General features: G+C 33.9%; 2 protein-coding genes and 1 long non-coding RNA gene across 5 annotated transcripts; 2 read left to right on the top strand and 1 right to left on the bottom strand.

Moving 5' to 3' along the window:
* Positions 1-1,803: 1,803 nt before the first annotated feature.
* On the top strand, positions 1,804-2,562 carry LOC121224129 (uncharacterized). The gene is made up of 2 exons (XR_005921661.1): positions 1,804-2,072; positions 2,326-2,562. It is a non-coding gene; the product is annotated as an uncharacterized lncRNA (long non-coding RNA).
* A 264-nt stretch (positions 2,563-2,826) lies between these two features.
* On the top strand, positions 2,827-5,562 carry LOC107945926 (O-methyltransferase MdmC). Of its 3 annotated transcripts, none has more exons than XM_016880088.2 (9): positions 2,827-3,168; positions 3,251-3,304; positions 3,452-3,535; positions 4,134-4,259; positions 4,413-4,480; positions 4,634-4,703; positions 4,808-4,873; positions 4,958-5,035; positions 5,283-5,562. In XM_016880088.2, exons 1-9 carry the CDS (start codon positions 2,836-2,838, stop codon positions 5,328-5,330), a joined length of 927 nt encoding a protein of 308 aa, XP_016735577.2. In that variant the 5' UTR covers positions 2,827-2,835; the 3' UTR covers positions 5,331-5,562. The 3 variants fall into 3 exon arrangements, with proteins under 3 accessions (XP_016735577.2, XP_016735578.2, XP_016735579.2); XM_016880089.2 differs by having other exon boundaries at positions 5,125-5,562; XM_016880090.2 differs by having other exon boundaries at positions 2,834-3,168; positions 4,958-5,020; positions 5,125-5,562.
* An 838-nt stretch (positions 5,563-6,400) lies between these two features.
* LOC107945927 (transcription factor 25) lies at positions 6,401-9,288 on the bottom strand. The gene is made up of 4 exons (XM_016880091.2): positions 8,961-9,288; positions 8,126-8,637; positions 6,993-7,895; positions 6,401-6,884 (listed from the first exon to the last, which is right to left on the bottom strand). Exons 1-4 carry the CDS (start codon positions 9,153-9,155, stop codon positions 6,596-6,598), a joined length of 1,899 nt encoding a protein of 632 aa, XP_016735580.1. The 5' UTR covers positions 9,156-9,288; the 3' UTR covers positions 6,401-6,595.
* Between the last annotated feature and the right edge of the window lie 4,946 nt (positions 9,289-14,234).

Raw genomic sequence — 14,234 nt, 5'->3', positions numbered from 1 at the left:
AGTTTGAAATGACAGCTAACTTGATGGAAATAGTTTATTAAAATGATAATCAAATTAAATTAAACAAAAGAATAATTCAAAATTTGATTAGGAATTTTGATTCAATTAAGAATTTATTTCATAGAATTTAATCCTTCTTATTTTTTATTTAAAAATTCAGATCTATTAATTTTTTAAAATTTATTGATGTGATGTTTTTAAATATAAGTGTCGAAACTTTTTTTTTTTGAAATAAAAATTAGTTGGTCGACTTTAAAAACGAAAATTGGAGTCGCCACCGATCCTTTATTGGGGTGTGATCGGCACACCCTAAAAACGATTTTGGTCTGCGAAATTTGAGAAAACAGGTTCGGGAGTTGGTTACGCACGAGGAAGGGTTAGCACCCTCGTAACGCCCAAAATTAGTACCGAATAGATTAATTAAGGTCTTAATGCCGAATATCAAAAATTCGTGAAGAATTTAAAAATACGATCCTCCTTTTTTTATTAATGTTAACTTTATAAAAGATGCTTGGATAAATCGAAGCGGATGCTAAAGACCTTCTTGTCTCAGAGTAATAAAATGTCACACCCAATATGTTAGGACACGACATTTTTAGTCCCGAGAATAAGCTTGTCTTTTGATTTTCAAAACTCGTGCGGTGAAATTTAAAAAGGATATTCAATTGCTTTAAGTCAGATGAAAAATCGAAGCCCAATACGTTAGGGCACAATTTCTCAAAATTCCGAGCATTGAATATTGCCCTTATTATTTTTTGGAAAATTCTCTTCTCGAGAAATCAACATGTCATGTCCAATACATTAGTACACAACGTATCAAATTTCCGAGGGGGAGCTTTTTATTTATACGTTTTGATTAGCGAATATTCTCGATTATTTAGATTCGACGAAGAAAATTGAGACCCAATACATTAGGGTTCAATCTTCTCGAAGATTCTAAATCCCGAGTATCGCGTTATCTTGAAAACCTTTGAATAAAACGATTTTAATATTTAAATAAAACATAATCCTTTCGATGAATGAAACGCCATCGGATGACAATGTATAGCGCAAAAGGATAACTCATAATCCTAAAATATATGCAAATGAACTCGAATAATCTATCAACACAAACGAAATGATACAATGTACACGATATACATAATCACATATTACATGTAAATATTTGCACCAACACTTAGAAAATTAAAGATATAAAAGTTTATCACAAACACAACGAAACTAATTTGAGGTAACTAAAAAAAATGATAGAAAAGAAATTTGAAATTATCAATGTATGTTTAATTTAAATAATGTTAATAATAATTTAAAATAATAGCATGTTATATCTTAAAATAATACTAATGATAAATTTTAAAATGATGTTAAATTTAAATATTAAATAATGCTAGATTTAAAAACAAATACATTAAAAACAAGAATCAATTAAATTAAAAAAACACTAATAAGGACTAAATTTGAACTAAAACAGAAGTAAAAAGGTAAAATAAAAAAATAAAACAAAATAATGGGTCAAGAATGGATTAAAAAAAAATTAAAGAGCAACAAATAGAATTAAAACAAAAAGGGCTAAAGCGCAACGCGCGAATAACATGAGGGACCAAAAGGGGAATATTCCCAACACCTCAAAACGCAGCGCTACAAATGGACTAAAATGAAATCAGCAAGAAATTATGCAGTCCAATTTGAAGAATCAAAAGAAACCAACTTAAAACAAAGTGCAAAGGTGGAGGACCTAGCGCGCAAATATTCCACCAAAGTGAAAACACGCGGATCCTCCCCGGGTCGGGTCACCGGCAGGTCTCCACCTTATACGGCGTCGTTTCAACGCCTATGAATCCTTGTTAAAACGGCGTTGTATCATTGCACTATTTAAACCAAATTTCTGTTTAAAAAAAAACATTTGCATAAAAAAAAAAGCTTATGCTCTCTGCTAGGGTTTTAACCCTAGCTTTCGCGCCGCTCGGAGGCTTCGCCAAATCTTCGCCGCGATTACACCGTCAACGGTGGTCGGAGCTGCACCCCTAGGGGCTTTTTAGCTCCTCCTCGCGCGGATCCGAAGGCGTTACCAAGTAAACCTTCTCCTTTCTCTTTTATTTTATCGCGTATATCTATAAAACTAAAAATAAAACAAATCAAGAAAATAAAAATTCGAGATTCACCTTCAAGCAAAAACTGGTATTTGATTTCTTTTTTCTTTTTTCTATTCAGTATCCGTAAAAAATACAAAGGCTTTCTCTCTGATTTTATAGCCGAATATGCGAAATAAAAATAAAAATACAAAAATTTTCTCTTTGCTGTGTTGTTTGCTTGTGTTTGTTGTAGGTACTGGTGTACGGAGGCCAGTTGGGCGTGCGTGGCGTGGAGGTCGGCGTGTGCGGAAGGCAGGGGCGGCGCATGGATCTGCTAGGGTTTTGCTTCTTTTTTTTGGTGTTGGGCCGCATTATGATTGGGCTAGGGTTTAGGTTAGTGGGCTAGGCAAATTCGGGCTGATGTATTTGAGTATGGGTTTTGGATGTAAATGGACATTAATTGGACTTATTATTTTGGTTTTATTTTAAATTTGTTTCTTATTTGATTTGGGCCCCGGGCAATAATTGGGTATTACAATAAGAATAGTCACTTAATAGTCATGTACCAAAAAATATGATTATAATAGGCTTGAATTTAATAGCATTAACAACTGAAGTTGCATTTTTTAATTTGAAAAATAAAGATTTTAAATTTTTTTAGATAAAAGTAAAGGACTGAATTTTAAAAGTATAAAGGTACAAGGACTTGGAGCAAATTTAAACATTTTCTTTAACCAAATAACCCTATGGGATAACTAGACCCATGACAAAAAGCGCAGCAAAAAAGCCAACACCTCCCGACCTTTATCTCTTCCTCCAAATGGCCAACATCTTTGCAATTAATCGCTGCTCTTCCTCAGTTTATCAACGCTTTATAGTTCAATTCAATAGCACACAGCGGTTCAATTCGTTATCGTCACACGTATCCAAATCCAGATTCATAAAGTTGAACAATCTCAGAAGGAATTGCTCACTTTCATCAGATGCTGCTGCTCCATTCATCGTAGCAGACGATGAAAAATACGGCAACAAACAAGTCATCAGTATCACTCCTCGCCTTTACGATTATATCCTCGCCAATGCTCGCGAGCCTCCGGTACTAAAAAACATTCCACCTTTTTCTTTTTCATTTTAGAAAAATCCATTTTGCCATAATTTTTCATGTTTACTGTGTTTAGATTCTCCGGCAATTACGCGAAGAAACCGCTAATATGCGCGGCAGCCAAATGCAGGTACTAAATTGTACAATTTGATACCTGAACTTTGATTGACATTAGACTAAAATTGATATATATAATTTTGAGACTTATCCTTCCATTTTCCTATTTCTTGTTCACTCAAAAAATGAGGAATTTTTTCCTTTTTTACAATTTTTAAAGGTGTCTCCTGATCAAGCACAGTTACTAGCGATGTTAGTACAGATTCTTGGGGCTGCAAGATGTATTGAACTTGGTGTTTACACTGTAAGTCTATGCATTAGTTCCTCTTGAAATCTGCCTATGAACTAAAAGCTTAGCTAACTTTTGGAAACTTGGATTTCAAATTTTGGATTTGGATATAAAAAATAGTGTAAATTAAGTGATAAAACATCTACAAAATGTTACTTTTTTAATTATATGTTAAATTTGTGGGTTTGTTATATGCTTGTTTAGTAGTGAATTTGAAATTATTAAAGCTTTTATGAACTTGACAAATTCAGGATTTTTATACTTTTAGAATACATTTTATATTGGAACCTAACTAATTTATTCATAATTATTTCTTAAATCCATGGATTTTTTGAATCCTTGTTTAGGGCTGAATTTGAAATTCTTAAAAGTATTTATGAATTTGACAAACTCAGGATTTTTATAAATTTCTAATATATTTTGTATTGAAACCAATTAATTTATTCATATTGTATGCAGCTCATTCTTACAAATTAAATAGCAAATGAAATCCAAATCCAAATTTTCAAATTCATATTTCGAAAGATAGCATTAAAGTATTTGGAAGTTGGAACTTTTCCAAAGGAATTTTTTAAGTTTGGTAAAGTGAATTCGTATTGTCTTTTTTCTTTAGGGATACTCATCATTGGCTATTGCATTGGCTTTACCAGAATCAGGCTGTTTAGTTGCCTGTGAAAGGGATGCCAAATCCCTTGAGGTTGCAAAAAGGTACTATGAACTAGCCGGTGTTTCGCACAAGGTAAACTACTTATACATGTAATACAAATCTCTTTCCAGTTCATAGCTTACTTTGTCGTGTTTCCTGCTAATGCAATAAAATGCCTTAAATGTTTGCAGTAATCATGCTTTACGATGGTATCTTTTATGGAACTAAGTTGTTTGTTGGTGTTAGGTAAGTGTGAAACATGGACTAGCTGCAGATGTCTTGAAATCTATGATTTCTAATGGTGAGACTTGCAGGTGAGTTATGATGGCATTTATTTCTCTTAATCCGGATTTTCTTTGCAGCAACCAAATATTATATGCTTATCCTTCTGCATGCATTGCATTTTTTTTGATATAGTGCATCACGTGAACTGTTACTTTAACCCACACATTTCATCTTTAAAGCAGCTATGATTTTGCATTTGTTGATGCCGAGAAGAGGATGAATCAAGAATATTTTGAACTGCTACTGCAGCTGGTAATAATACCAAACTAGAATATCGAACTTCTGAGCATTTTGTTAAAAGCTTTCTCGAACTTCTCTGCTTGGACAAATTAGGTTATAGTTTGTCCTTTTTACAGGTTCGGGTTGGGGGAGTGATCGTGATTGATAATGTCCTTTGGCATGGCAAAGTTGCTGACCCATTGGTAAACTGTTTGCCTATGATTTATAAAAATCTGACCATCGAGATGAAGTTTTATATCTTCATCTAATCTTTTCTTATATAACAGGTAAATGATGTAAAGACTGTCAGCATTCGGAATTTCAATAGAAACCTAATGGCAGATGATCGAGTAAGCATCAGTTTGGTAAGTATTTGCATTACTAGTCACTTTTTACCTAATTCTCTAAAAAAATATCCGGTTCTTCCATAACAATGTTCCTATCGGAACATTAGGTACCTATTGGAGATGGAATGACAATATGCCGAAAACGATGATCTAATCTGAGCTCATACTACTTTCTTGACAAAGCATGGTTTCCCAGCTGATATCTCCACTCTGGTATTCTCTGAAAATTCACCCATATCTTTAAATTGGCACTTTTAAATGACAGGCAAGAAGCAAGTCAATCAGGCCCTTAAACCGACGCAACCATCGGTGACATCCTTCGAAGTTGATTCAGACACGGAAAATATCGGCCTCGATATATGCTTTGTTAGATGAACTCTGCTCCCTTTTTAAAACAGGGTAGGGGCTGGGGATCATCCTGATGTACATTTACTTGTTTTGTATCATAGCAACAACTAACAAGAGAGCTATAAATTAGTTTACTTTTTTTTAGTAAAAACATGTATACATTTAGCAATGGAATAAAATGATATTTTGCTTCCTAAGGTCGTTTGTTGGAGATAGGAGTGTAATCGAGCTGAGCAAGCTTCTACTAGAGATAAAATTGAACTTACTCAAACTTGAACTCAATTAAGCTTGAGCTCAAGTTGAAGCTTGATAATTTAGCTTATAGTTAATAATACTAGTTAAATTATGATATTAGTCCTTGTACTTTACAAAAGTTGTGGATTTGATTTTTGTACTTTAATTTGACTAAATTTAGTCTTTGTATTTTTTATATTTTGAAATTTAGTCCCGATCCTAATAGTAGCAGCTAAATTTATTCGATTAAATTCAGTTATTATATTCTACTATGCGAACAATTGTAAATTGTCGTTAATCCATTAATTGAATTTTTACTGAGTATATAAAAACAACAAGTTGGCATGACATTATACATGATAATATGTTTGTCTAATCAGATTTTGGAAATAGCTAAACTTACCCGAATGAATTTAACAACCATGTTTAGTGTGGATTAAAATTTTATAGTTTGAAAAGTACAGGACTAAAATTACCCAAATTAAAGAACAAGGATTAATTGTTGATTTTGGCCAATAATATTATTACAATAAGTAATTTAACAATACTAATATTTAAAATATACCAACTTCACTAAGACTCACCAATTATTCAACCCGAATATTACTAAGATCAAGTTCAACCCAATCAATAACTCAAACTTAGTTCAATAATTACCAAATCGAATTTAAATTTTTTTATTCAAATACCAATTGTCTCAATTACACTCTAATTACAATGTATCAATCCACAAATAAACATTTGTCTGAAATTGCTCGACTAATAATGTTTATATTCTATGTAAAAAGTAATGAACTTAAATGAGTTTAAAAAATGTCCACAAAATTGATAACATGAGAGAGTGGCACAAAAATATTTGTACATGCAACTTGAAAAGCAAAAAGAATTTTACTTCCTACACATTAAACTGATATTACAGAATATGTCAAGAGACATTATTGAGAACTTGATTATTTGGCCTAAATGTTTTTCATCAAATCTTTGATACATTGCAGCTCAGAGATCTTCATTGCCTTGGCCTTGCTCGTTAACTCGGTTTTCATCAACTATGCCATCTTCTGGACCTCCGTAATTAACCCACGGTAGCAGCGATTCGAACAAAACGGCCAATGGATTGCGATTAGCAACATCACGTAGCGCTGGAGCCTGACCACCAGCAGGAGGATTGGCAACATGACCGCCAAGATGAGCGGGGTCCCTCATGTCAACCATAAAGTTCTGAAGATTATCGGGGGGAAGAGTTTGAACCGTGTTGGAGAAGTCCTGAACCAACAAATGACCGTACCTGACCGCAAGGTGAAAAGATTGTCAAACAAATTCCCGACTTATTCAATAAGACAAGGAAATATAAAATATAAACAGAGCAACAACATGAGTTAATCTCGACACTTACTCGTTTTTGTTGGATGGGAATGCTTCTTTTCTCACACACGTCCAATCTTTAGCATCGTTTTTATTATGCTCCAGTGTTTGAATAACATGGGAAGCACCATCTCGAAGTAACTTTTGTAGATCGGGAAGTCTCCATATGAGATAATTTTGTTCTACGTAGATATTAATCAGATGATCCACGGATGGAATCCCAATTTGATCTGAATGGAAATAGGAATTTTTGAGAATATTTGTCCATGCTTGATCTTTTAAAGGGACCTTCGCTACTAGTTTCGTAAGGACAGGAGGATGAAGCATCAAAGCTTGATTCATAAGATCAGCTGAAGAAGCCTTTGCGGTGTCTGCATCGGAGGATTCTTCTTGCTCGAGGTAAAACCGGCAAACAGCGAGGGAGTATGAAAAACTTGGCAACAGCCATAAAGAGGTATCGGTTCTATAGTCTTCAGAGAACTGTTCTAACCATGCATACTCCCCTGCCCTCAATGCAAAGTAGTCAAGGCAAAACATAGCTCCCATCGGGTCGTCTGAATCGAGTGCGAGCAACAATTTACAAACTTCTAAAGCAGATCGATGACAGCCTCGTCTATCCATGTTTTTCATGTGAGTGAAAAGTGCTTTGAATAACGGCTTGTTCAAGTCATGACTGAACTTCAATTGGCAATTACCTTGCAAAGGAGTGAACATGGGATGCCAAGCACATTCCATGGCGTACAAACACTTTGCAATAGCATCTGCAGACATCTGATGCTCGCCCACGAATTTAAAATAATCGGCCATGGTTATAAGCGAATCTAAATGATAAGGATGATACATCAAAACACTTGCTACACCGTTTAGGTCATGAATAGCTTGAGCAGCTTCAAATGCTCTCTGAGCTTGATCATAGGAAGACGAGTGTGTATACCTAAAAATAAGACAACAGTTCAGGACAGGGTACAACCAATAAACCCAAAAATTCTTTATACATCTACACTTCTGTAAATGTTGCAAAAGCATCGCACGTAATCTCAGGAAAGCTATCTATCAAGCATACACCTGAAGTAAGTGTACAAATACAAAAACAGGAGCACCCGGCAAGGTAATCAACAGTTAAGCAAAGATATGGCAGTACCAGAGACATGGAAATATCATTACCTGAAGTAATGGTACCCATCTTTAGTTTCTAGAAACTCCATTGACAGAGATCCATCCCATCGAGGCCAATGGTCCGATGGAGATATCAAAACGGTCTTCCTAGTATGATGATTTCCCCGTCTTCCACCACGTACCTGTCTCGAACTGCTGCTTTGGTTGCTTTTCTCAAACGACTTAACCAACTTAGAACCAAATATTCTCCGCAGCTCATTCTCGACATTCAGATACTTAGGATCCACGTGCAACACAGATGGTTTAGACTGCTTAAAGTTTTCGAATCCGGGTTGTCTATTAAGACCCGACTGTTGACTAGAACATTCAATATCCAAAGCTAAAGCTTCTAAATTCACATCCAAGGATGTTTCACGTTTACCCGTACTCAAATAACCCTCTTTTCCTTTCTTTTGTTTCTTTTTCTTCGATTTGTTATTAGATGTGGAAGCCAAATTAAGAGCATTTTTCACTGATCGTGGTTGTTCTTGTTTTTGGGTTGAGGTCTCATCAGCATAAACCTGCAGCCAAAACCGATCGTAAGCTAATCGAAACTCATCCATTTCCCAATACAAAACCCTAAAAGCACATAACTTGATCAATACAATCGAACAACACATGAAAAATTAAGGTTTTCCAAGCAAAAACAAAGAACCCTTTTTTTTATTCTAACATTTCTAAACAACATTGAAGTCACAAAATTTCAGTTTGGTCCTTGACATATTATTATTATTATTATTATTATTATTATTATTGAAAACAGATAATCCAGGTTCAAATGCGATGAATGATGTAATCCTAAAAAAGAACAATACTTTCAAAAGGGTGGGTTTAGGGGCTGAACCTGGTCGGCGTTATCTTCATCGGCGTCATCACCTTCGTTGAGGAGGTCGAAAGGGTTCTTAGAAGAACCAGCGCCGGAATCTGGGGACACCGATTCGTCGTCGTTTAGAAGCTCGTCTTGCTCATCTTCCTCGATTACGTGCTGTTTCTTTTGTTCTTGTTCTTTCAGGACTTTCTTCAGTAACCTAGCCGACATGGGTTTTTTGTTTTTTTGTTTGCCTTTTTCAGGCACGGCGAGGAAATTGCAGAGATTTTGGGTTTTCGGATTCGCCCTCCTCTCTGTAAATTCGACACCAACCCGGTTCTATTAAAGGTGAGAGCTTGAGGGTGATAGTAATGACCCGACCCGATTTGCTGGCTGTATTTTAGTTTGGGCTTTTGGTGAGCCCAATTATTGTTCTAAATCCTTTACGGGCAAATTACAAAATTGGTGAATTATGTTTGTATAAATTTATGTTTCAGTCACTAAATTTAAAAAATTTACTGTATGATCACTAATGTTATCGGTTTATTATGTTATTGTCACTAAACCATTAAATCCCATTAGGAGTGTAATGGCAAGTTAATGTAGCACGTGAACTTCACTGAACTTCAAAAGTACCAAGGACTAAATGAAAATTTTTTCCTAAACTAAAAACCTTAAGGGTGAAGTTAATGGGATATGTTAGCTTATCGTTACACTTTTAATGGGAATTAATGATTCAATGACCATAACATAATAAATCGGTAACGTTAGTGGTCATAGAATAATTTTTAAAAATTCGATAACCAAAATGTAAATTTATGTAAATATAAATGACTTATTTTGTACTTTTACCCCTTCTTTATAGAAAACTCTCACAATTTTGTAAAAATAGGTTGGGTTTGGCTTACTTCAATTCAAGTTTCATAGGGTCTTAAACATAGGTGAACTTTGGGCTTGTAGCCTTTACTATAATCAGAATTTAGATTTAGTTTTTATATTTTTTATCTCTTATTTTTATTTTTATTTTACTGTTTATGTTTGAGTTTTATGACTACTAAAAGCAGAGGGGCACGGATAGTCTTGCTTGCCCTTCTCCCAAAATGGAAAGTACACTATATAGTTCCTTTAATTTTTAGGAAATTATAAGTTAATTAATGTAATAGTAGAATTGCACTTTGCTCCTTCCAAAAAAATTTTACTCATTCCTGGCCCCTCAAAACAAAATTTTGCTTCACTCTTGATGTTTGCTTCTCCTAATAATGTCATCTTTAAGGTTCGAACCTATATTCTCTCGTTGAGAGTATAGAATTTGACATAATTTAATCTTTCTACTTGTATATTTCCATTATTTACTTAAAATAGTTCATATTATTAATGATTCTACTTAAAAAATTGATGTTGGTTTTCCTTAAAAGCATTCATTGTAACACCCCTAACCCATATTCGTCACCGGAACAGGGTTTAAAAGCATTACTGGAGTTTACAAATCATATTCAGATATTTTATGTTATTTCACAATCGTATCAAAAATTAATTATAATTTAACCATATCGTTCATTCTATGGGCCCTCAGGCCCAAATCATACATTAGAAATGAGTCGAGGTTGAATCGGGAACTCAGAGAATTTTTCACAAAATTTCAAAAATTTTCCTAGGTTCAAGGGTCACACGCTCATGTCCCTAACTCGTGTAACCCTCTGACTTGCAGCTTAATTAAGTGCAGGGGTTACACGGTCAAATCACACGCCCGTGTGCCAGGTCGTGTGAAAAAAACTGAGCATTCTGTTTTGAATTTTTAAGATGTATGGGACACACACACGCCCGTGTAGACAAAATAAGGTCATTTTCAAGTCTTATTTCTCACCCATTTCACCTTTTACCTACATAAATACTTAAACATGTTCACCAACCAATTCAAGACTTTTAAATCAAGCCAAAACTAAGTCTTATGCATGACAAGTCATCGCAAGTATTCATGTATTTAATCTTATCTAATTAACCAATTTCACATATCCAACACATTAAAGCCATATTTATAAATATACATTCATTTCAAAATATACCAAGTTCAAGCCATTTCAATGGCTAATTACAACCAACATTTAGGTGCCAACAATGACCAAAATAGCCTATACATGCCATTACACCAAAGTCAAATTAATATTTATACCAAAAGGGAGCGGTTGATAGTGTGATGTAGCTCCCACCAGCTTCCAACTTTTGCGAGCCTCCGAGTACTATAAAACAGTGAAAATGAAACAGAGTAAGCACTTAGTGCTTAGTAAGTTCATATAACGGGAAATAAGCTTACCATTTATTTGTACATTAAGCAAACATTCACATACATTCCAATAACTTAGCCAGAGCCTAAGCACACAATCTCAACAAATATATTAGTTATTCATCCCATGTAAATAACAATAACAAAGATGAGCTCATCAAATACCAAGTTCCATGCATTTCATGTATTTTTCAGATATTGATTTCATTTTGATTTTCACTTGTCTTCATGTCAGAATTTCACCCGTGGAATCATTTGAAATCTCGATGGATACGAGGGTAGTACACATAAAGTGTACAAATAAAAAATCCATCAATTTATGTTCGGGAGTACTCATTAGAGCACTTAAACAGAAAGCTCTATCTCAAGCACTATAACAGGAAGCTCATTGAGCCATGTAACGGGAAGCTTATCCGGGCTTAATAACGGGAAGCTCACAAAGAGTCTATATCGGGTAGCTCCGAAGAGCACTTAACGGGAAGCTCTAAAGAGCACTTTAGCAGAGAGCACCGGATAGCCATATAACGAGAAGTTCAAGCAAGCACTAACAGGAAGCTTCGAAGAGCCTTTAACGAGAGGTTCACAAAGAACCTATAAATAGAACGCTCATAAGAGCGTGGGTGTGTCTACAACATATGCATAACACAACCGGTCGAGATGCTCCGAAGAACATTTAACGAGAAGCTCGCAAGAACACTATAACTGGAAGCTTGAGAGGGCTTGTAACGGGATGCTCTTTCGAGCTACGGTATGTCTGCAACATATGTAGGAACATTACCATTTCGAGAAACAGAACCCTGTATCCAATCAAGTTTCATTCATTTTATCAAAACCTATTCATTTATCAAGAATTGTCGGATATGAGGTAAAATATATACACATACATGACATTTATACAATTTACATATTCAATATTCAATTTAAGCATATAAATATACACAATTTAGTTACACGAACTTACCTCAACAATTATTCGTGAGTTGAAATATACTAATTTGATACTTTTTTTACTACAATCTAACTCCGTTTTTGATCTATCCGGATCTATACGAGTAAATTTAATTCAATTTAATACAATTCATATTCAATTCATCTCAATTTACACCTTAGGCAAAATTACTATTTTGCCCCTATACTTTTACTTATTTACGATTTTGTCCCTAGGCTCGGAAAATGAAATTCATGTAACTTAACCCTTATTTCAAGCCTACCTGAATTTTATATGTAACTATAACAGCACATGTTTTTCACTAAAATCAAAATTTTCCATGAATTTTTCATTTTCACAATTTAATCCCTAATTCATGATTTCATCCAAAATTCCTTAATAAAATACCTTTAAATATCCACCAAGATCTCAATTTCATCATCTAATAACTAAAATCATATGAATTCATCAATGGTAACTTCTAAAACTTTCAACAAAATCTAAAAACTAATGAAATAGTAATTTGGACCTAATTGTAAAAGTCCCAAAACATAGAAATTTCAAGGAAAAAAGCAAGAATTAAAATTACATGAAGCTAGAGTATGAAAAACCAGCTTAAACCCTCTTCAATGGTTGTTTTTCAGCTGAAAATGGTGATGATTTTCTCTAGAATTTTCAATTTCTCTTTTATTTTTTTAAGCTTATGCCGCTTCAGCCATTTCATGTGGTCTATTTGCCCTTTAAGTCCTCCTTTATTTACTATTTAGGCTATTTAATCACTTTAGCAAGTTTTGCACAATTTTCAATTTAGTCTTTTTTAATTAATTGACTACCGAAACGTTAAAATTTTCTAATGAAATATTAATACTACCTTAATGACACTCCGTAAATATTTTTATAAATATTTACGGCTCGATTTATAATATTGAGGTCTCGATACCTCATTTTTTAAACCAATTAATCTAATAAATCCTTATAAACACAAATTTACTAATTTAAAAATATTTTAAAAACCACATTTAGCTCGTAAATATTAAACAATAAAATTTACGAGCTCATTTTCCGGATTTGGTGGTCTCGAATCACTATTTTCGACATTACTGAAAATCAGGCTATTACACTCATTATCAGCATGATGAGTTGAAAGAAATGTTTTTCAAGAAAAAATTACTTGTGTACTTTAATCGAAATGATTAATATTTTAAACTATTTGGACAAATTAACGAAATTATAAAGTAAAGAAACAATATTATGTTAAATTAAACTATAATAACTAAATCTCAAATTTGAATATAGTAGAATTATCAAAATCATAATTTCTTTCTCTTATTTTTTTAAAGAACTAGAAGGGTTTGCTTTTGAAAGTTGTTGAGTGTTGGACCCTCACACATTTAATGCTGTCCTCGACGAGGGATTTGTCTCTTAGCTTTGTCTAGGGGTCGAATGCATGATGCGTGTAAAATACCGAAAGTCGAGTAAGGTGTGTGAAACATTATCATCTTGATTGATAACTTGTCAGCTTTTAAAATTGACATAATAATAACTTTAACCATTAATATTCATGTGTTCTGTTAATTTAGACTTTATTCTAAAAGAGACATTATACGCCATCTATAAATCCATTCCTTTCAATTACTGTAGAAGAGTAAATTAAAATGAATTATAAACAAAAAGAAAACGTTTTAACTAAAGGATGTGGGATGGATCTCTCCACCCCAGGAGTGGTGGGATTACAATATTATAGCCGTTTTATTTACTTCTCTGGCTGGCGTAGATTGTGGATATCTTTATGCAGGTTGACAGCCGGAGTTGGGGACCGGAAACGAGGTTTCGAATAGTATTATTTTACAAAGCCCAGTGGCTGTGTGGATTCCGATTTCCATGTGAGTTTCATAATTAAAAGCTCGCCTTTTACAGGCTACTGCACCCATCATTACATGCACTTCAAGCACCGTAAACCAAATCCATTATTATGTATTTTATTAATTAGATAAAAAAAAAGGAGTTTGTATACTTTTGAGTCAAAGGTAAACTGATCAAATTATTAGGATTGCCTAAAGTTAGTTTTTAAAAGAATTAAAGGACTAATTATTAACCTAAT

This window comes from Gossypium hirsutum, chromosome D12, assembly GCF_007990345.1.
Source record: "Gossypium hirsutum isolate 1008001.06 chromosome D12, Gossypium_hirsutum_v2.1, whole genome shotgun sequence".
Lineage (NCBI taxonomy): Eukaryota > Viridiplantae > Streptophyta > Magnoliopsida > Malvales > Malvaceae > Gossypium > Gossypium hirsutum.
Note: the sequence above shows the minus strand (reverse complement) of the source record. Positions and strands in the feature narration are given on the sequence as shown.

Excerpts from the sequence above, each read along its gene's own strand:
- LOC107945926 (XM_016880088.2), top strand. The coding sequence starts at position 2,836 with ATGACAAAAAGCGCAGCAAAAAAGCCAACACCTCCCGACCTTTATCTC. Across the intron at positions 4,260-4,412 it reads TAGCCGGTGTTTCGCACAAG|GTAAGTGTGAAACATGGACT; the intron begins GTAAACTACTTA and ends TGTTGGTGTTAG. Across the intron at positions 4,704-4,807 it reads TTGAACTGCTACTGCAGCTG|GTTCGGGTTGGGGGAGTGAT; the intron begins GTAATAATACCA and ends TCCTTTTTACAG.
- LOC107945927 (XM_016880091.2), bottom strand. The coding sequence starts at position 9,155 with ATGTCGGCTAGGTTACTGAAGAAAGTCCTGAAAGAACAAGAACAAAAG. Across the intron at positions 8,638-8,960 it reads ATGAAGATAACGCCGACCAG|GTTTATGCTGATGAGACCTC; the intron begins GTTCAGCCCCTA and ends TTTTGGCTGCAG. Across the intron at positions 6,885-6,992 it reads TTCCCATCCAACAAAAACGA|GTACGGTCATTTGTTGGTTC; the intron begins GTAAGTGTCGAG and ends CCTTGCGGTCAG.